Source organism: Condylura cristata, unplaced genomic scaffold, assembly GCF_000260355.1.
Source record: "Condylura cristata isolate star-nosed mole 26May11 unplaced genomic scaffold, ConCri1.0 scaffold00023, whole genome shotgun sequence".
NCBI classification, from domain to species: domain Eukaryota; kingdom Metazoa; phylum Chordata; class Mammalia; order Eulipotyphla; family Talpidae; genus Condylura; species Condylura cristata.
This window is the reverse complement of record NW_004567124.1, coordinates 5139799-5162833: the sequence shown is the minus strand read 5'-3', so window position 1 is coordinate 5162833 and position 23035 is coordinate 5139799. Positions and strand designations below refer to the sequence as shown.

Genomic DNA, 23035 nt, shown 5'->3' with positions numbered 1-23035 from the left:
CCTCAGGAAGGAGCCAGAAAGAGAAGGGGGAAATCTCAGAAAAGGGAAGTGAAATGGCTTCAAGCATAAAACTATTTGCTTCTGGATTCTGCCTTGCACTGGGTTTGTGGTTGTGCATCTGTCTTGCAGATAGTTAGGTCCCTAAATAGTAGAAGTGATCTTGGCTTGGGCAAGTGTTCTTCTCCCACTTAACTGCTATCTTTTTTCACAATAAAGAAAATAAAAAGACAAATGGCTGTTAACATTTCCTAACTTCTGTTTCAGCATATCTCTTGACCATTACTCTAAGCCAAATACAAATAATCTCAGCTACCTACTTCTTTGGAGTCCAACGAACAGGACACCTGAGGTAGTTTGTGAAGGACCATGTTTAGGGATCCTCTTATTTGTCAGTTGCCTGTACATGATACCCAAAGTCAAATCCTTCAACAAATCATATTCTTTGGAGACTTGTTGGAAGATGTGATTAGTTTATTTACTTGCCCCAAAGCTTTGGTTAGAGTGCTTCTTGGGAAATACATGGGCTCAGGAAGGAAGTAGACCTTAAAGGTGGCAGGGCCTTGAAAAGGTACAGGTAATTTTAATAGGAATGCACGAAGGAAGCTCCCCTGGGTTGGTGTATCACTTCCCTGTCTTTAGCCTCCACCAGGATATAAAGATAGCACTGTAGACTGCTTGATTCTACTTCCCAGCAGAACACTGGGTGGATAGACCTAATACAAGTGAAATCCATTTCTTTAAAATAAAGTTAATTTTACATGTATACATGCCATTAAACAATCTTCAAAACTTTAAAATGCATGTGCAGTATTTATGTCTTGCTTTCATCTTCAATGATGAGAACTCAGGCAGTCTTTGTTATGAGATGTTTTAGAGCTTCATATGTTGATTGTGGCTAAAGATACAGGAGCTTTTAATGAAGCAAATCTCCCTCTAATGTTTGTGTTAAGAAGCAGGATTAAAATTTTCCTTATAGACAAATCAGAACTGGGGGATATTATTTCCCCTATGGCACGAACAAACTACGTGCCAATAAACCAAGTTATAACTGAGTTCTACTCTGTTTGGAAAATATATATCTGAAGCCATCAAGAATTGAAGTACTCCATTGAGATTTCTCCAGATCATGAATACCCTACCTAATCTATCTGAGTGGGTCAGCATTTTGAATTTGCAGATGGTGATGAATCAATAACACTGACTTTTTACTGATGTGCATCATAAACTTAAAGCTGGTGAAAGATGTAATTATTTTAACTTAAGTTAATAAATATTCCTGGCTATCAGTTGGATTTTAGTAGTAGTCATTTTTCTAATTTACTCTACACCAATATAAAATGAATGGCAATTAAAATATATATTACATCTTTTAAACAAGGAGGCACAAACAAAAAAAAATGATAAATGTTTGGAAATAGCATAAAGTCATTAGGTTTTCTGATTAAAGTTATTTACTTAAAAAAAGAAATCTAGCATGAGCACAGTGAGCATTTCCTGTTTTGAGCCATAAAGTAAACACACAAGATCTTTTTCTGGCATGTGCTCCATATGAAATATTGACAGCTTTGGTTAAATAATCAAAAATGGCAATGCTATTTTAAAGCACTGTTCAATTTTCACTTAAAGATAGGACATAATTCTTTCCAGTGGTGCAGTCTTTACAATAGCATTGATCCTTTTCATTACTGTAGGGGATCCATCAACAGACACCCATTTATAGGATTCTCAGAAGCAACAAATAATAGGATTTGAAGAAACTGATAATAATTCTGTTAGCAGTTGAAACCTCCAAATATACAATGAAAAATGTTGTACCAGGCATCTTTTGTTACATTGGAAGAGGAATTTTATTGGATATCAACATGCCAAAGAGCATTTCTACTCCTGCAATGTATGATCATAGCACAGCAAAATACAATTAAGTATAGATTCTATGCTCTTAATACAACCTCAAAGGGAAATGCATGTAACTTTGGAAGGCACATTCAAAAACCTTCCTAGGCTGTGCTCATGGCCATATGGTATATAGACCAGAGTACTTGTCATTTAAACACCCAAATTATCCACAGACACCACTTGATAATTAGGGAACTAAGACAATTCCATTTTCACCCTAATTGAATACCTCATGGCTGCATAGGGCTGCTAGGAATCCCAAGTGCACCCATTTTGATATCACTTCCATGCTGCTGTATACTATAACATCCCCAGAAAGATTTGCTAAAAGACACAACTCAAGAGAGCAGATTGTGCCTTTAATCAAAACAAACTTTAATCTTCCAGCTCCAGACTTCTGTAGAACTACAATCTTTGATTCCTTTCACACTGTGAAATAAATAAATATTGACCTTGATGAGCAAAAGGTTGTCAGAAAAGGATTGTTGCAGGGCCCTTCTTCAGTACAGAAGACCATAGCCAGGAGGAACATGGGGCAGGCTCAGGAAGAGAGCATGTTTGTACTGTTTTATTTCTTTTGGGGAAATATAGACTAGAAAGTCTGATTAAAAAGGCCAAACCAAAAAAAAAATCATTTTGTGTTCTAATGAGTTCTTTTTCTCCAAGGCTCTACTAGGACAATACTACTTATAATGAAGTAATCTTGCTATAGACTTTTGTTCAGACTTACCCCTAATGGCTTATTGACTGCATCTCTTTCTTCTTTTCCGACTCCTTTCTCTGCCTCACCTTTCTCCTCCATCTTTCTGCAGGTTGAAACAGACAACCTACTGGAGAGGGAATGAGCATGGGTTTTGGAGCCATAGCAATCTAGGTAGATCCCTGCTCTGCCCCTCAATACTGTGTGATCATGGACAAGTTCTTAAATTTTGCTGAGTTTCCTTTTATTTGTATATAAAATGGAGCAATAAGAGTGCCCACCATAGGACATTTTGTGAGCATTACATGTGAAAACTCAAGTAAGGAGTTTAGTTAAAGACCTGGTTGGCTGCTACTGAGAATTCAGCAATATTAAATATCATCACCACCATCATCATGTTTATATTAAAGCTTGTATCCCTACCCCTTAAGCTTCCATGTGATAATGCCTTGTTCATGAGAGAATGAATGTTGTTTCTGGGAAAAGACAGGATAATATGTATTCTAGAAAAGTTACTTTCATAACTACTTTCTCTCCTTTATCTGTCTTGTTCATACTGTACATGTGATATAGTAATACTAGGTCAGCTAAATAAATATATCTCATGCACATTAATGAGGGAAAAAATCAAAGGTTTTAGAAGGTAGAGTACTTAAAAGTTCAGCAAAATCCAAATCTCTTATGTTTCAAACCCATAACTTTTTTTTTAAATAATATAATGTTTATTTTTACATCATTTTGTGCTTTTTCCCATCTCAGTTGTAATCCCCGTGGGCTTCCCATCACCAAATCACCCTTGTGCCATCACCACAGTCCAGTGCACTTCCCCTCTCCCCCTCCCCCCCATTTTGGATTCCATTCCCCACTCCACCCCTATAAAATGTCTCTGGTTTTCATTATTATCATTATTATTTTCCCCCTGGTCCTTTATACTCATGCTATGTGTGAAAGCATCCAGTATTTTCTTTTTCTTTCTGGCTTATTTCACTAAGCATGAAGGCCCATAACTCTTTTAAAAAATCACTTGAAGTTTCAATATATAAACACATAATACCCTGAAAACAAAACTCAGATGCAATTACAGAAATTCAAGGATTCTTTTGCCTTCCAAAGCCAGCAAAATGATAATTTCAAAATCACTCATAAATAAGATTCTACTTTAATAAGTCTTTGATCTCATTGGCTACTGGTTCCTTCCCATCAGAGATACATAACCTGAAAACTTCCTCTAATCTGTCTTAATAACTAAAAGATAAATGGATGAACAGAACATTTGCAACAAAGGCAATGAGAAGTATATCTGCTAGTTAATACAATAAGGAGGAATCCAGGGAGCTAGCTAGAGTATTAAAAGTTGCTTTGTCTTGTTTCCACAGGTGATAGAACAGCTGAGTCAGCTGGTGGTTGATCACCTGGAAATCAAACGCTGGCTCTTTAAAATGGACTTTGAGATTGGAGGAAATGGGACAGCTTTTTGTGATGTTCCTTCTCACCTAGAGTGCTACCGCTGGCTCCAAAAGGAAAGTCGCAGATATGGCCAAGAAGGCTGGAGCAAGAAGTGGGCACATGTGAGTATTCAGTGTTGACATAAACCCAGTGTGTGTGAACTGTTAGGAGATGAAAGAACTTTCTTCTGGGCCCAGCTGTATCCCCTGCCAGTACTGAGACCTTAGGCAAGTCATTTCACTTTCTTGGGCCTTAGTTCTTGCTTATAAAGTGAATGGAATTAATTAGGTTATTCTAAATGTCCTTTCTTTGGACTCTGAGAGTCTTCGTTCATGTCTACACATTGATTATGATATTGATTATAATCCATAATTAGGAAGCAATTTTTATCATATTCAAATAACATCACCAATCTCATTGTTTGCTGCAGGTAGGTCTTGATCATATGCTTCTAACAACTGTTGTTATTAAGCTAGCTGTACTTTATCATGAGCGAGAAATTCTATCAGTGAATGCTTGTCACCTGGAAGCTAATGTATAATAGCATTCTGTCAACAGTCATATGTTTTTGAAGACAATTCAAGGAAATTTATGTAACTGCTGGTCCCTGTGAGATGTTGAGAAAATAATACATTTCAGCCAGAAAATCTCCTGGCAAAAGCTGAACAATAGGTAAGATGTCTTAGCATCTGAGTGAACATGTATAGATTTTTCTACGCATATTGTTGGAAGGATAAATGGTACATATCTATTTCCAACTTACTTTAAAAAATAATTTGGCATGGTTTCATGTAAAAATTAAAGCTGTTACTCTAAAAGCAGCCTCACTTTGCATTCAAAGTCCTAGATGTGCTTTTTTTAAAATTCCAAATCTCTGTTTTGGCTGACCTCCTGGTGAAAGCATAACTGATTAGGTAAATTCAGATGCAAATTCACTTACTAACTCCTTCCCTCCCAATGTAAGTAGCGGTGAGCTGTGCAGTGATTTGCATCTGCTTTGAGCTTCCTACTACAGACCCAAGTGATAGAAAGGGAGGGGCACACGAGGGAACCACATTATTCTTGTGAAAGTGAAATGATGAATAAATCTGGAGAACAGTCAGAAGAGAGAGTTCCCTTTGACAAATGTTGCTGTTCTCCCCATGATCTATTCTGGGCTTTTCTTCCCCCTCCATCAGTGAACAAACTAACTGCAGTACCTGTCATGACCAGCTTTTTACATATTATTTAAAGGATACCAAAATGAATTACTCTTCTAGAAAAAAATAAAACAAGGAAATGTATTTAATTTTGAGGTCCATAGAGGTTTCTCTTACGTTCTCTTTGAACTAGATTTTACTTCATATTGCATAAAATTTTCTTTTTTAATGCCAAACTATTTAGATTAAACCATGAAAACATGACATTTTAATTTAAAAAATGTGTTACTGTGCAAAGTATTTACTGGCTTCAATCTTCCAAAGCAAAAATATTTAAAGAATTCTGTTGACACTTAAACTATCATAAATTTGAAGTGTTTGGCTTTAAATTTTAAAAATATTTTAAATATTGACATTTGACTGAGTTGTGTTTAGAAGCCTGAAGCACATTATTTAATTTCAATTATTTAAATCTGTACTATGTTGTTATTTGGCATTATTGTTAATATTATTAAACGTGAAACTCTTGAATAATTAATATCAAATCATTTTATAAAACATAACAAGGGAAAAATAATTATTCAGAAACCTTTTTCCAGGCTGAGACCTGTGCTTAGCCACAGATAGTTAGAAGCCAAATAAAATAAAAAATTAAAAGCACTTCTGAGATGCTTTTATTTTTTGTAAGAGACTGTTGACATTCTTTTGCCTTCAAAGTGAATTCATATTCAAGGTGGAAGTGAATTGCAATCTCCACTGAATGTAGCTAGTGAGAATTTAGGATTAGAATTCTCCTTTGTTCCAGAAGACCATCATAATGGTGCACATTTAGACATCAAAGCATTACTTTATGAGCACAGGCATGTTTTAATGTCCTATTACAGTTTGTAGACCTGTTTCTTTTGATAATGAAGATGTTGTGTCATCAAGCCTAGCCTGGCACATACAAAACATATGCTGGCAGGTTATTAAAAATTTCAGCTTCTTGATGAAAGACTATCCTGCAGGCTAAGAGTCCAGAGAAAGACTCCATTCTGGGAGAATTATTAGAAATGAGAATATGACTGTAAGCACTAAATTATGTTAATACTTACAAATAGCATCATTTGCATAGCAGTTTATGACACGATACCATGATTTTTCTCATTGGTATGTAGTAGGCAACAGATTAAAAATAGTACTGTTTATGGGAGTTTGAACCGTTTTTGAGATTCTCCTGCATTCTTATACATATATTGGTTTTAGATGTAGACATGATTCGTGTAGACTAAAGGATCTAATATACAGATATCTCTTTTCTGCTTATCTGACTGCTTGCAGTTGAGACTTGAAATTGCCATAGAGACAGCAAATGCTGAAAAGCTATAATCACATTTTGAAAATCAGCATAGATACATAGGTGATTTAGGAGAAACAGAATGTTACATGAAGGCCACAGTGGAAATAAAATAAAACTCTTTATTTAATTATTTTGGTGGCTTGGTACCAACCTTATCATCTCCATCCTAACAACTAATCAAACATACTTCACCCTACGGTTTCCAGTAAACTCATTCACTTAACAACTCAGTGCTTAGTGGAGTTTAATGAACCTCCACACTGGCGCACACTCTAAACTCTCCACTCCTCAGTTGGGGTATTTCTTTTCATTTAAGAGTAATAAAGGTTCATACAAAGGAAGGCATACTTGGAGAGGAGAAACCTTCCTGAACATTCTCACATGTGACAGAGTAGAGAGAGCAGATAGACATTTGCTGTCTATCTTTCCTTGTGGCTTTTTTTTTCTGTTTTAAGGGTAAAATTTCCTTCCTGCATTCTGGACTATCGGCTTTGTTAGCAGTGATGCTGTTTGCAAAACTGCTTTGCCAGAGAAGATCTTTGTTGAACAGTTTCTCTGCATAAAGATCTAAGCCAGTTTACTTCTGGGTTTCTCTGTGCAACCCTTCTTTGGGTCTCTGTTACTCTGGGTGGAGAGTATATAATGTATAAATCTTGGTGTCACAGTTTTATCATTTAGGGTAGGAAAGAAAACTGGCTCCTAAGTGCTACTATAGAACATTGCCAGTTTTTGCTTATACTTTGATGTATTTTGCTAGACATCTAATATTAATTTGGGGGTCACCAAAGGGTAAATAGGCAGGAAGGCAGGCAGGTAGGGAGGGCGATGGATAGATGAGATAGAAAGATGAATTCAAGGTATCCAAGAATAGACAAATAAACCATATTAGTTGTTTTGATTCCTTGTAAAGCTAAGTCAGCAAACAAAGCACACTATCACAAAAGAGAACCTCCCAGTCAATGCCTTAGAATACTACATCTATTCAGATGGCCTCATAAGTGGGTCATGGGAGCCACTGTAGGGTTGGTGCCTTATGTGGGATTTAGTAGGTTTATGTGGTCCCAAAGCACATTGCCTTGTAATCAAATAAGTTTTTAGAAAAATCAGAAGTAATATTGTAAATTTAAAGACATAGTTAATCAAATAAATGCATAATCACTTTTCCCAAACATAGCTGTTTTCATTTTTATGTATTAATTTCCATGTGTCATATTTATACCTAAATAATAGTGTGCATACTATTTAAATATCACATCATAAGCATTCTCCATATTTCATCTTCACAATTAATGACTGTGTCATAGTCCTTTCTATTGATTTATTATAATATAGTAAACCTTTCAACTAAGTTGTAAATGTAGGCTATTTCCAACCTATTTAATACCTCTTCCTCCTCCTTCTTCTTCTCTTTCTCCTCGGCCTTCTTCTCCTCCTCCATTTTTTGTGGGGAAAGGCATCCAGGAGTAGAATGCATTTTGTCTCTAGTTCCATGTTGCCACATTACTTCATAGGAAGATAATTAGTGAAACAGCACCCAAAAAGTACTTACAAGTTACAAAAAAGTGGGCTCAGGTTAAAGCATTGCACTATGAAGCTCTCAGAAGCTACTGCAGCACGAGTTCAATCCCCGGCCAGGGAGCTGGCCCACATGCTGTGGCAGACTTCTCCTGACCCACCTGCTGCTCCCCTCAGCAGTGTATTTCAGTAGATCTGCCTGTTCTGTTCCCCACTCTGTCTCTGGTGAATCCTCTCACCTACCTCACCTCTGGCCTATAATCCCTTGCTATATTTTTCTCAGTCTATAACCTATTGGTTAATTTTAATAATTATGTTCATCATTATCATTAGTTATTAAGCACAAATAAATCCATCTTTAAGGGGAAAAAAGTACCAAAAAGTGCTAAGGGACAGTGACCAAGGTGAGAGACAGGTCACCTTCAGTGGGTTCTCATCCATGCACACAATTGCAAGACCCTCAATTGCACTCAGGCTCAGGGTCAAACAACAACAGAGTTTATTTAACAAACAGGAGATTGGGGAAAAGAGCTTGCAAGGACACGCATGGCCAGCTGGCTCACCCCAATTAGTGTCTGCAGTATCCAGAAGTCCCAAACAAAGGCCACTCATGTGACAAGGCAGTAGCTGACAGCAGCAGTCTGAAGGATAAGCATGATGCTAGAGCAGGGAGTGATGGACTCAACAGTACCAAGGAGGTGTGCTGGGGAACCAGGGCTATGATTAGCTCTTTGAGACAGTGGACAGAGCCCAGTGGTGCTCCTTGAAGGCAATGTCAGAGGCAGGGCAAGATGCAGGTGCAGCTGCTAAATCTCTGCAAAGGTCCATGAAGTAGGTCTACAGGTCTGGAAGTTTGAAACTCTAGAAGTTCACAGAGTCTGCTGAATCTATTGGAGGTTTCAATGCTTCTCTCTTCAGAGACCATCTGCTGAATCCTCCTCTTTTTGAAGGCAGGGAGTAGAATGCTTCTTCTTCAAAGGTCTGAAATAGTATGAATTCTTCTTGGAAGACTGTCCAATAAATCCTTCTCTCTTTTGAGGCTGGCTGCAGACTCTTTCTTCAAAGGTCAAGAGCAGAATAAATCATGCTGGCTCTTGCTCTGCTCCACTTCAGGGTGACCTACCCTACGTGCCTGATTTATCGTTTTCAGTCCTACGCCTCTGACTGGATTATTTAGCACCAATCAATTCATTTTCCATTTTTTAATACTAATAACAAATAGAGTGAGCTTGAACCTGATCAGTCCATTTAGTTCACACTTGATTGGTCTATTTAGCTCACAAGTGATTGGCCCATTTTAGAATCCTAGAGCCAGTTATAAAAGGGGGGGAAAGCCCAGCCTGGCCTGTATTCAGAGAAAGGCAGGCTTGTGGGCCTATTAGCTCCAGGGAGCCAGGACCAGAGTCAGCCGTGCTGGGGTTGGGGAAAGGAGAACATCCACCTCCAGTGGGCTGAGGCATCTTGCCCCTTGACCTTTGGGCACTACAAGGATCCACTTGCAGACAGTCCCAACTACCAGCAGAGAATAAACATACTAGCTTTACCACTGTGACCTTGCTGGCATGGATGTTATGAACTTCTATTTTAGATGTGCATGCATTTTATAATTGTTGTCATTTGATTACTAGCAAGTATTTATTGCTTATCCTTTATAACATATATTTTATTTTTCTCTGTAAAGCACAGCATTGAGAAAACCATTTTCCCTAATTATTAAATTATATATAATAAATGAATGCTAATTTGTTCTTATATATATAGATATGTGAGTTCTCTACATATTAAAATCTTGACTTCTTGGTTTATCTTTATGATTTTAGTAGCTTTCAGAATACTGGCCTGAGATTAAGCATTTTGTAAATACATGAATATCCTGTTACGTCTTGACATTTCCCCATACTTCTCAATAATAATAGCAATAAATAACAAGGCAGAATACCTGCTGCCAGCCTTTCTGATAAACACTCTACATGAACTGTTTCATGCACACTTACAAAATCCCTGAGCTTCTTACTCAGTTACTTTCATACCACCTTGCTAAGGAAAGTATTGTTATTCTGTTTACAGCTGGAGAAGCATGCTTGGGAAGTCAAGTGACTTACCCAAGTTCATATAGTTAATAAATAATCATGCCTAGTTGGAACCCACCCATTCCTCCTGGCCCAGTATTCTTGTCACACTGACCTGAACCCATTTCAAAAAGGCCCCTTGTTGGAAAATCCCAGAATGTCTTCCCATTGGTCCCTGCCTCTGTGACCTGGCCACCCTTGGTTTTTGCTTTCCACACAGATATGTGGAAAACACAAACATCCCTGTAAGTCAGCACCTACTGCTCTCAAATTTCTTCCCTTTCTTGGCTGACAGTGCTGCTCTGGAAAGACAGGGAGTAGGATGGTGGAAGGGCTGTCAAAACCTACATCTCGAAGCTGCAGAAAAGGAGAAGCCCTGTCAGTCCCAAGGTTTAGCCTTTACAATTAATGCCTCAGGTTCCTGGAGCCTTATTCATGTGCACAGATGATGAGAGTGAGTTTAGATAACATCCTTTGATCTGTAAATTATTACAAACTTTGAGTAGCCTGCCCTCACAATCAGGTAACATTAAATAGATGGCAAGAATTTAAAGCACTGGGTTCTGGAGAAGCAATTTTGGATAAATAACAAAGTATTCATTTTGTTTTTTTCAGTCTCCTCTTCCATGTTTGACATGCAAAATGCCTTTTTAAGCAGAATAAGTATTGGAATAGTCTAGTCTGAATAGCTGAACATTTGGAGATAACTAAGAGGTGATCTGGCTTTGTGAGATTCTATAGCCCAGGCACACAGAGGCTACTGGGGGGAACCATGGGCATTTCAGTTCAGTTCTCCAAATCTCCAGCTCTTCGTCTCTAAATAGGGACAATATTAGTAACTTCCTCATGGAGAAGTGGTGAGAATTAAGTGAGATAATCTTTGTGAAATGTCTAACAATGTACTTAGCATGCAATAAATCCTCGGAAAATGCTTCCTGTTTTATTAATATTATCATAAAATTGCATTTCAACTAAATCAGGTATCATTTAATCCTTCTTTGGTCCTTTAGGACCTTGTAGGCTTCCACAACCTTGCATCAATTACCACCATATATGATTATGATTGTTGAAGTTACCATATGTTGACATAATCGTGTCGACCCAGTGATTTGGCCAGATGATGCCTTTAAAAGAATAAATCTTAAAAGCAGCCTGGTTTATTCTAATTTGAAAATAGAAAATAATTCCACTTATTCAGGTAACATTAAATAGATGAACTTTCTCCATGTTGAATACAGAGGCATTGACCTGATAAAGCGGAGATCATTCTGACCAAAAGATTGAGACCGGGTGTCTTCATTTTCGGGTTCCAGTTGGTGTCTTTTCTAATTAGTGTAACAGCACGTCACCACAATCATTGGAAAGTCTTAATCATTTACATATTTTTTCTTATCTCTGAAAATGACTTAGAATGTTTTCTTCCAGTTCAATGGTTATTTTCATGAAGCTGCCAGGGTTTGAGGTGCTTCTCTGTGCCAGAGGAAGATGACAGGAGAAGGAAAATTGCCTCCCTAAGTTAAATGAAAGCAGGGTACCCCTTCCGAGGACCTATAATAATCAGCTATACAAGCTGTTGGTTTGTGTGTCCTATTGATTTAATATGCTTCTAATCAGTACATAAAGCTATGGGCCTGCAGTGTTAATTTTTCATATGCTTACAAAGTACCCTTTGATTTTCTGTCACACGTTAATTACAGCGTTTTGCCATTAAATAGGAAGCTTTGTGTAAACTAATTACTAGGTAATCATTGTCTACTGCAAGCGTGCTGTTTGTACCTTTTATTTTATTCTAAAAATGCACAGATCTCACAGTCTGGAAACACTCTACCTTCCAGCCATTAGCTCTCACTAATTCATAGCATTATTGTGGTGAGAGTGTAGGAGTTGTAATTGTTGTGGTATCAGAGCTGTTAATTACCGGAGTAAACAGTTGAAATGGTGCCAAGGTCTATTGTACAAGGCAGAGAAAAGGAGGTTTAAATGTTACTCCCACCATCTGGGGACTAGGGGAGAGGCAAATGCTTGAGAACAGCAGTGAGGCGCTATCGCCGCTTCAGCTCCAGGGTTGGCAGCCATATGGATCCAGAATATTTTGAATCAATTGAATTTAACTGCCAGTTTTTTGCAATAACAGCGTGGAAGGAAGGAATAAAGCAAAAGATGAGAGGAACGAGAATTGGTTAGTGTTTTCACATCCAGGAAGTCCCTGTTGGAGTTCTTTTGGAAATGTCCGCTCTGCTGAAAGCCACAGAGCAGGCTTGGGTATTTGGAACAGATTCAGAATGAGTTTTACTCTCTTCTGCCGGCAATTCTGCCATTTGCTTCTGGTCATCTGTCCTCTGTGCCCCTTAGTGAGAGAGGGATGCCCTTGAGAAGACACGGACATTTGTGTAATGGTGCTAGATCAAACAAAATCCTTCTTTTAGAACTCACTGATTTGCTCGCTGGGTATTTCAATGAGCATGGTCTCCAGAATAAAAGCACTAATAAACAGATAATGCTATGACAGCCTCCAGTACATGAATCTGTAAATATGGAAATGCCAAAGAAGGCACTGCTCTACTGTCTGCTTAAGAAAAGTAGATGCTAGCCATTTCTTTTGTGTAAAAATAAACCATAAATTCTCCTAACAGTCTCTCATTTCATTCCACAAACCCATCCCTCTCCCCCACTAGAATGAAAAATCAAGTTCAAAGGGCGTATGTGTTTCCTTTTGTATTTAATTTTTAGTTAAAGAGCTTTGTCAGCATATGCAATTTTCTCAAATAGCAATATTTCTCTAGCTGGAAAGAAACTATTACCAATAATAATAATTATGGCTACTTCCGTTTATGGTTGATTTTAAAACTGCATGGTTTCTGCTTTAACATATTGCGTAATCTTTAAAACAGTCATATGTATTTACTTGATGTCACTCATATATTTAATATAATTTTCTTTAAGATCATCTTCCACGTTAAAAATATTTTGTAAAAATCAGCCACTTGCTGCTGTAACTACTTTTTAATATCATTCCCCAAACATGAACATATTCTTCTTTTTTAAAACGACCACGATTATTTATTTTTAATTGTCTCTTTAGCAGACATGGGAGCAATTCAGGGTGTAGGGCAAACAACTCCTTTAAAGAGAGAGATGGTAGACCACTACAACACTGCAAACCCTGGATAGTGTCAGGCTTTGATGGTGGCTGTTTTGACTTGGGGAAAATATTTCCTGCATATGTGTATCTGCAAATCCCATTACCCACTTCCAAGAAATGCTTAATCTTTATCTATTGAAACCCCCAGCATGCAGTGCGACAGGGTGAGCCTAGAAAGAAAGCCATGACCCCCTGCAGTGAGGGGAAAAAAGAAACAGTCGCTTAAGTGCTGGAAAGTTGAAAGGGAATGAACCTCTCTACTGTTTCTGGTCGGGGAAGCAGTTGTGCTGAGCTTTGGAATGGAGCAGCAACATATGTGCCTCAGTTGGACAAAATGCTTCTCAAGTCGAATCAACTGCTAGGCCTGCACGCTAGTGCAAGGTGGAGGCCTGGATAATGAGGGACCGACTCCTCGAGAAGCAGCGAGTGGATAATGCTACATAAGTATGGAATTATATACCGCATTTTCACCATTCTGTTTAATGAGAGCTGCCACCGCAGCGAATCACTTGCCACACAGCCGAAATGGGCCATTAGCTATCAAGGGAAAATTGTCTTTGCCGCTTTCAGCAGATGGAGCAAATATTTTACAAAGCAATTTTACATACCAAAAACATTTGTGTGCCTTGGTAATGTTGGCTGTTTTACATTATGTTACCTTCTACAGCAGCATAATTTTCCATCTCATCGAAGGCAAAGTTGGCATTTTTGATTTTTAAATTCTCAATTAACAATTAAACATGGACTATTAAAACAGTCCTTAAACTTTAAGTAGGTGTGGGAGGTAGTTTATGGCTTGCTGAAGACATTTTCATTTTTTCTTCATCCTCTCAGCATATTTTTGCACTCTAAAAAGGGACTCTTTCTAATGATCTTAATGGCAAAGACGGAGCAAAAACTTCACGACTGACTGCAGAATGAAAGTAACCATACAGAGTATCAGACCATTTGCTGGCTTAAGGTCCATCGTGCATTGTGAACCCATTGCGTGGCCTACCCACTTGTATCAGTTTAAAGTGCTTAAACTTCAAATAACAGGAGATCCAACTCAAAATGGCTTTAAAATAAAGAGATTTTACTATCTTTCCTAACTGAAAATTCAAAGATTGATCTGGATTCCAACAAGGCTTAAGACTTCCCAGGATGCAGTGACTTTCTCTCACATCTCAGCATCTATACTTCATTCCGCCCTAAGGCTGCTGTCCCAGAGCTTATCCTGGGTCAAGCAGTATGAAAAGCGATTATCTTGCCAGGAAGTATTCTTGGAAGAGTGTAAAGCTTCATTCTCAGGAGGCCCCAGCAAGTGCTTCGTGATGTCTGATTGGCCTCATTGGATCATGTGTCGGTCCTAAGCCAATCACTATGGCCAGGGTATGGTTTAGTCAACCAAGAGTTCACCCTGGTGCTGAGGGTGCTGTTACTCTCATTCGATCTGTACAGCTAGAAATGGGGGAGGGACAGAGCCTAAAAGGAACTTTGGCATAACGCTACCCTGAAAGAAGGGGTGAAGTTGCTGAGCAGTCAGCAACTTTCATTACTTCGCCAGCACAGACTTAGCATCACAGGTGGATGATCTCGTCTGACCCAGATCGACCATTAATACCCCTGTGGCAGTTACAGACAGACCCCACTGCACTGCCGCATCCTGGTAGCTGCTGGATTTGTGTCTGAGTTTTGCTACTTCATGGTGTTGTGACATGAAATGGAGATGATAATAGTTACATCAGAGGGTGACTGAGATAATACACACTCTCATATTTGAAGTCCCTCCCCTTCTCTCCATCTGTGCCATTAGGCAATACAAATCCTGATCACCATTCATGGCACCCCAAACTTCACCCTCTGAAGGAGGCAGCTGGGTGGTAAGAGGCTTCCCCAGGAGTCAAAGACAGCCAGAGAGCTCCTGCGGTCTCACTGCATGACTGTACAAGTTCTATTCTTTCTTCTGTTACATGAGGGATTTGTCTTACATGGTCCATGTGGCCCCTTTCAATGCTTAGTTTTGCTTAGTTTCAGGTCATTGTCTTGCCCTTTTGACCTTATTCTAACCTCCATTCTTACTCTGCAACCCATAATCCTGCAGCCTTCCAACAGCGTACCCTCTGACCTGGGTGCTAGCTCTTTATGCCCCCTCATCCTGCAGTGCCAGGTCTCAAGAGTCCCTAATATTGACATGTGACTTTGAGTCAGTGACTGTAGGGGTCTCTACACAGTAGTAGTCTCCCCTCTTGTGGATTGTACTGTCCCAGCATCACTTAAACATTTCACTTAAAATTTTTTCTACACCCCAACTGTTGCTCCTAGTGTTTGATGTGTTTGCCACTTCTTCCCTCGGGGGCTGTTTGGTTTTGTTTGACTACTGTCTAGTTGTGAGTATCTGGAGGAGGTGAGCACAAGGACTTCACTCTGCTCCCATCTGCCTCATTTCTCCATTCCTCCGATTGGGGATTTCAGAAGTCTCTATAAAGCAGAACCATCTAGGGAGGTCCTGTCGTTTCTCTTTTGAACACTACCAAACAATGTCTGATGTGGAAGCTGAAAGTAATTTGCTCGGTCGGTTATTCTACCTAGTTTACCTCTGCAGGTCTAGCAAAGGAAATTCTAAAATAAAATATGAATTTGATGGGATTCATATGTAGAGCTTTCTAATTTGTATTCCTTCTTAGTCCTTTTCCATCTCAATACACACACACAAACACACACATATACAGAGAGAGAGAAAAAGAGAATTTACTTGAGAAAGTTAACTCTCTGGAGTTTGAAGTAGCTCTACTCATTGAGGGCAATATTAAATTGGATATGCTAGCTGTTTCCCCTGAGATATCCTGAATTTCCTTCAGCCAAATATCTCTTCCTTTAAATTTATGCTTTCTTGATAGAAAAGGAGAGAGTTGAGAGACAAGGTCCATGTATGACAGGCAAGAATCCCAGTATGCACTGGCTGGGCTGATGGAGGCCCCACGTGTTATCTGTCTTAGAACCTTCCAAGGTTATGACTGTAGGGTAAATGTGGAAACCCAAGAAAAGGTGACAAGCCTTTGCCATGGCACCTGTGAGGCTACGGAAGGGCTCTGGAGCATCAGCTCCGCATAGGCTGGCTGCGTATGTGTGTTGCTAGAGTCAGCATGATCACGATGGAATTACAATTTGGAATTCTGAATTTTTTCAAAAATTAAAGTGCAGCTTTCTAATGTTTGTTTGCCATCCACAAAATATATACTTTCTCTTTGTTATCCTCAAAGGTCTTCATTCTAAATTCTCTGTTCCATGTAGATGATAGGGTCTTCAAAGCACTGACTGATAGCAGTAACATTGCTGTGACTCACTGACAAGGAACTTTCTGTCTACTCATTCTCCAAGTTTGTAAGCTATATATGTGCCATGATGACAGCATAGAAAGGACATTATAGACAGACAGGCAGCTAGTCAACTACCGGTTTCTAGCTGTCGCTACATTGGAGAGCTTGAAAAGGTGAAGGAAATAAACTAGCAATGGTTCCCTGAGCTCCATTGTTTTCCATCCTCAGTTACATGTGGCAAATCATCCAATAACAGACTCTCACCACTCAGCAAGCCATCTCACACATGCCTCTTCATTCTAGATGTCACTTCTTCCCATCTATAAAGTGGGAGAATATTACTGCTGTATAGGCCTACCTCAGTATGGTATTAAAAGGACTAAATGAGAACATGAATGTGAACCTGCTATGGCAAAATTATTCCCATGAATTTAGGGATTTGTCTGGCATAATTTTTGTTGGTTTTGTGTGTGTGTGTGTGTCTACGTTTATTCTAAACAGATAAGCCTGAATAACTACCGATCTTCCCTTCTATCAACAACCCTTATAATCCTGGTACTTATGTTTGAACAAAGCCACATGCAAACAGAAATTCCCCCCTGAAAGTGAGCTCTCATTCCTCATAAGGAAGAGAGTGTTCCTAGTCTGTCACACCACTGCCGTGATGAGTCCTCTGCACCCAGTCACCAGTTCACAAGCAGCTTCCAAATTTCCAGCAGAAACTGTTGAGGGTGGCTAGCGGAAGAGAATGAAGTTCTTATGCACAATATCTTTTTTTTTTTTTTTTTTTGCAAACTTATGAGCTACAGGTTCTGCGCTGCTCCCTTTTTGTAGGGATGCCAGCAAGGTCATTTATATAACCCTATCAGAGGCTTTCAAAATAAAGAAATAAATCAAACAGTTAACACTCCTCCCATTATTCCTTCTCCATGTCTTTTTCTCAGGGAGTTAATTGTGGCCCCAAGCTGCCTCTGTGAGCCCCAGCATTACCCAGCCAGTGCCTTCAGCTGTATACTTCTCATGATGGGACATGATTCAGCCTCCAGATTCCTGCAGCAGACTTTCCTCTAGGAAATGTCCCCCCTTGCTGTGGCTTAGTACACAACACAAATGCTGCAGGTCAGGCAGAATGGTTGGCTTTATAAGCAGAGGCAGTGGCAGTGGCCTGGCTGAGTATCAGGATGCCTCACACGAGCTGCAGTCTCACTATTGGTCCTCACATAGCATGTTGCATCTGAAATGATGCTTCATAGATGTCATCTCATTCCCCATGTCCCTCCGAGGGAGGCAATCCCATGAAATCCACTCCAGAAGAACTGGTGGTTCCTTAGTGGTTACCTCCCCGAGGTGTCTCCTGAGAACATGGGGAACATGGTGAAAAGTTCCACATTTTCTCTTCCATAGGATTAGCTACTAAGAGCTGGACCCCAGGGTTTACCACACCAAGATTCATTTCAAAACAGTTAGTGTTCCCTGTGAGGAAGTACCAAAGTAACTGATCCCGAAACTACTGAGCTTAGAAACTGCCAGGAGCTGCGGAGGTCAGAAAAATGGTCTGTCATGCATCTGCCTGACTAGCTGAAATAAGACCCCATGAAAGGGGCATGGAAGGCTTCCTGGAGGCGGAATGACAGGAACTAACTCTGAAAAGGGAAAAGAGGAAGATAGCAACAGAGGAAAGACTGAGCCAAGGCAGCCTAGGGCAAGGCTGGGAGCTGAAAAAGAGAGAAGTGAGATTATATTAGGAAGCACAGATTAGGTGTAGACAGCCCTTCTCCTGTGTGGTGCTGATATTCATCTTGATCCTTGAGTTAAGGAAGATTTAGCTTCAAGATATGCGTTGCAGGATTTTCACTTCTTTCACCCTCCAAAATGCATACTTTTTTTTTTTTTGGCTACTGTGGTTACTTAAAAGCACTAATATTCTGTAAGTTATTCCCTATTTCTTTAAATTGTGGTAAAATATGTATAATTTAGTTCCTTAACTGTTTTTAAGTGGATACTTCAATGGTATTATGTGCCTTCATAATGTGTAGCCATCACCACCATCCATTTCAATGTGTCTCTTTTCATCTTGGGATAGGAACTCTGTACCCATTAAACACTAATTCCCCTTCTTCCCTCAGCCCCTGCCAACCTCAGCTCTCCTGTGGTCCCTGTTATTTTAACTATTCTGAGCACCCGTACTTTTTGGTAAAAGGAATATCTTGCCGTGAATGGCCACATAGCAGGTAACTGGGTAGATGGTTTACTGCCTTTCAGAAACAGAGCAAAAAAGGCTCTTTAATCAAGGAAGAACAAAAAGGAAACCTCCACTATTCTGGCTGAGGGCTGGCCTTCACGTTTTGTGGCTTTGACACAGGTTCTCCAGAGAAAGAAGAGAATCACTTCATGAATCACAGACAATTGTTCTGTGCCAGGATAGAATGATTTCAACTGAAACAAGCGTAAAGCAAGAACAAAGATGGGTTTGGAGCCCAGCGCTCACAAAAGAAGCAAAGGAGTCCAGGTTATTGGTACTGGAGTTTTGTGTGTTTGTTGATGATTTAGATGCAGGGCCTTGGGGAGATGAGGTAATGCATAGGAAAAACCAGAAAAATTGTGTACATTGTGCAGGGTATGAAGGGGGAAATTCCCACTGCTTTGAGCGCAGTCTTGCCTGCCTTCACCTCCCAAGGCAGAGGCTCGCTGCATGCTTCCTCCCAGCCTTTCTAAGCCGGCCTCCCCAGCTGTGCAGCAAGTCATCCTGAACTGAGTGCAGGACAGGCATTCTCCGTTTCTCATGGCATTTTTGTTTTGTGTGTCAAGCACTTACTAAGCTAACTCTCCCTCCAGGACTTTCTGGATATCTCAGACATTATTCACATTATTTGGACCTGCTTAAAGTACACTCTCAGATTTCTATTGTAAGTCCTCAGAAGGCACTGGACCCAGAATGAGCCAAATGTTCTGGGGGAAAGGAAGGTAGGATGGATGATCAATTTTTAATGTTGGAAAACTGGAAATAAATGAGTATACATATTATTTCTAAGATTTCTTCCAGTTTCCATTCTTTTACAAATCCTCTGAATTGCTCAGTGTTCACTCACAGATTTGAAAGTCTCCCAGCAGCCCAAAGCAAGCCTGAATACTGTCCATCAAATGTTATTGCATATTATTCCGAAAAGGGACCTTCTATCTGAAATTTTTTAAATAGTCTAAGACATCCCACCCCCCAAAACTGTCCTGACAAGCCAAGGCTGTTAATATTGAAAATCCAGGACTCATATTCATTGAAGGGTTTCCTACTGTTTTCACCTTCACTGGAGACTGCAACTTCAGGTGGTTTTATGATGATAAGGCTTCAGCCACACATCTAGTCAGATAAGACTATGATCCTAGGATAATATCAAGTAGATTAAGGCTTCCCGATACCCCTTTCCCATCTCACTCTTGAATCCTACTCCATGTAAAATCCTATCTTCAGTGTCAACCACGGTTTAGGTTTAAGGCTTTGATTCCGAGATTTTAGGGTGGGAGGGCCCCAATAACAAGAGGAAAAGGGCACAGATAAAAGAAATGGAGGTGCCACAGAAAGACCCTGCCAGGCCCATAATCTTTCCCACAGTCAGCCCTAGTAAGCTAACAGGATAAAAACACTCAGGTCTGAAGGATCTTGGGGATATGATGGCCCTGTGGTTTACACTAAGGTAAACTGAGGTCCCTGGTGGAAAGGCACGTTGCCCAAGGACACGCAGCTGGTCAGGCTGCAGTAGGTCTAAAACTGGGGTTTCCTGATGCCCACACAAAAGGCTGTCTTTGAGAGACAACAGAACACAATAGCAACAGTATTTTGGGGGGCCAAATCACTTTGAAATATGAAAACTGATATGGCTGGAAAAACAGAGAGAAATTTCAAAATGGCTTTCTGACTCTGGGTAAACAGTAACCACATTTTTTTTGCCTGTTGGAGGCCTGGTTTTTAATCACTCCACAAGCAGTTTTCATTTCTGTAGTAAAATTGCTTGTGGTTCTATTTAATTTGTTTCTGCAGGAGCCAGCTTTGGTGAAGATCTCCGAGGAGCTGGCGGGCATTTTAGCACAGCACGCACAGCCAGTCAATGAGAAACGGTTCCCGACGTGGAGGAAATTCCTCCAAACATTTCTCAGTCAAGGTAAATAAGACTGTAAAGTTTCTATTGAGGATTAGCCTACACAACCTAGAATTCTAGTTCTGGGTCAACCTGGGGCCAATTTAAATATCTCTCATTTGTTGTGTTGCCTATGAAAAGTGCTTCTCTAAGCAGACTTGAGTCATTTTTAGGCTTTGCCTAAATATTTATCTTGTACTTAGTCTTTTAAGTAAATAGAAACTGAGCATGCCAAGCATGGCATGCATAGCTCGAGATTATGTCCACCCCTACCCCCTTTTTTCGTATCAAAAACTACTCCTGAAGGGTGGCTTCTGGAATGAAACGACCCAGGTCAGGATCTCATCTGTGACCTTGAGGAAAGTTCCTAAACTTTCAGAGGCTCAGTTTTCCCACTTACCTACTTCACAGGCTGTTGGAAGGATTCACTGAAATACAGGTATATACATTTCTACCAAAAGCCTAATTCAAATGTTTTTTTTTTTAAAAGATTTATTTATTTGTGCATACAGAACTGGGGTACAGGCCAGAGGCTCAGGGATGGTGAGAGGCTTCACCAGAGACAGAGTGGGGAGCAGAATAGGCAGATTGACGAAGTACACTGCTGAGGGGAGCAGTGGGTGGGTCAGGAGAGGTCTGCCACACCATGTGGTCACCTCCGGGGCAGGCGGGGATCGAACTCATGCGGAAGCGGCTTTAGATTCTCAGTGCTGTGTTTTAACCCGCTGCGCCACCAGGGAGGGCCTCAAATGGGTTTTTAATAAAGGTTAGTTTCCTCTGTAATTTTCCAGGAGAGCAGAAATGATCTCACTTCTAATTCTAAAGCAGCAATTCTTAAAAAGGATCCTCTACCGTCTGGGAACAAAGGCAGGCTCCATTCTTTTCATCCTCCTCCTCCTAGTTTATCCTCATTTTCTAAGGAGGTTAGGAGGCCTGTGAAGGAGGGACTGAACAGATAAGTGGTATTTATCTCCAGTTGTCAAGGTCCCTGGGAGAGGGCTACACCCACACATGCACTCTCTAGAAGGTTGCAGTGTAAGACAGATCTCTTTATATGCTTGTCCACACATAACACGAAGTTAGTATAACAGGTCACAGAAGATACCTTTCCCTCTATCCCCTGCCATAACTGTAATAATATTTTATGAGCATTCACATATAATAACATTATGCTAATATTGTATTGGATGACAGCAACAGTAGAAGCCACAGCACAATGAGTATGACATAAGTACAGCTAGTGCTAATCATGTTCCAGGCACTATTCTAAGTATATAGATACTAATTTACTTGATTTTCCTAACAATTCCATGAGGTGAGTGTCATTATTTACCTGTTTTATAGAGGAGGAAACTGAAGTACAAATGATTAAGTGACTTGACCCCAAAGATCACTTCATTAGTAGAGTCAATGAAAGGCTCATATACTTAGCTTGCTATATGAGAGAATATCAGAAAGGATGGAGCTGTTGATTGTTGAGATACACTGGGTGGGTAGGGAGTGAGGGGAGGGTGGAGAAAAAAACTCTGTTAATAGGTTGTTTAATCTGGGGATTGGATGACCAGCCATGTAGCAAAAATGCTGAAGAGATTCTTCACAGGGAGAAAGGGGGTGGGAGGTCATGCTGCATGATCTCCAGTGTCCACTCAAGTCTAAATTTCTACGATTCTACAAAATTCCACATACACTCACTGATGGAAAAGTAAAACTAAGCCCAATCACATGCTTAAGTGAAAGAAACTAAGGTATCTATATTAAAAAATCATCAACAGGGGATTTCTGAAATTAAGAGGGAAAGACCATAAAATTCTCCAGGTTCATCCAAAATAGAATGTTAAAAAGTTTCCAGATCTTCTAAATTCAGCCTATAAACCTCCCTCTAATCTATTTATTTTCATGTGAGCTTTGTGAATTATTTAGGATTTTCTGCATTTGAGAATTGCTAAAATCTCAAAATTTCAATATATATGCCCTTCATAGCCATAGGTGGAGGTCACTTTCCAGCAAATGTGTGAAACACAGGTCAAGTTTATCTAAATACTGTCAGATTCCAGAAGTCATCTTATCTAAGGAAAACTTAATTGTTTTTATTTTTAAATTATATCATCAAATTCTTTACAATTAATATTTTGAATGTTTTTCTACAAAAGGAATACAGGCAATATAATTTGTTAAGCCAGGCCCACAAACAAAACCAGGCCATGTAACTTTTGTGGATACCACTGCACTGTCCCTCAAAATTAGTCAGGACTAATATTATCCCTGTCACTGAGCATGCAATTTACCTCTAAGGTATCATTCAGGATAAAAGGAAAACATGATCAACTACAAAGCTCTTCCCATTAGCAAGGAAGAAGCAC

The 23035-nt window shown here is 39.7% G+C and overlaps 1 protein-coding gene across 1 annotated transcript in view; it reads left to right on the top strand.

Annotated features, from left to right (window-relative positions):
- The window catches only part of IQCH (IQ motif containing H), a 96841-nt gene that overhangs the window by 21771 nt on the left and 52035 nt on the right, over window positions 1-23035 (top strand). Inside the window, exons 5-6 of the mRNA XM_004687511.2 lie at window positions 3973-4164; window positions 20579-20699. Of these exons, the coding sequence (XP_004687568.1) occupies window positions 3973-4164; window positions 20579-20699 (313 nt within the window). The remainder of the gene's footprint in view (window positions 1-3972; window positions 4165-20578; window positions 20700-23035) is intronic.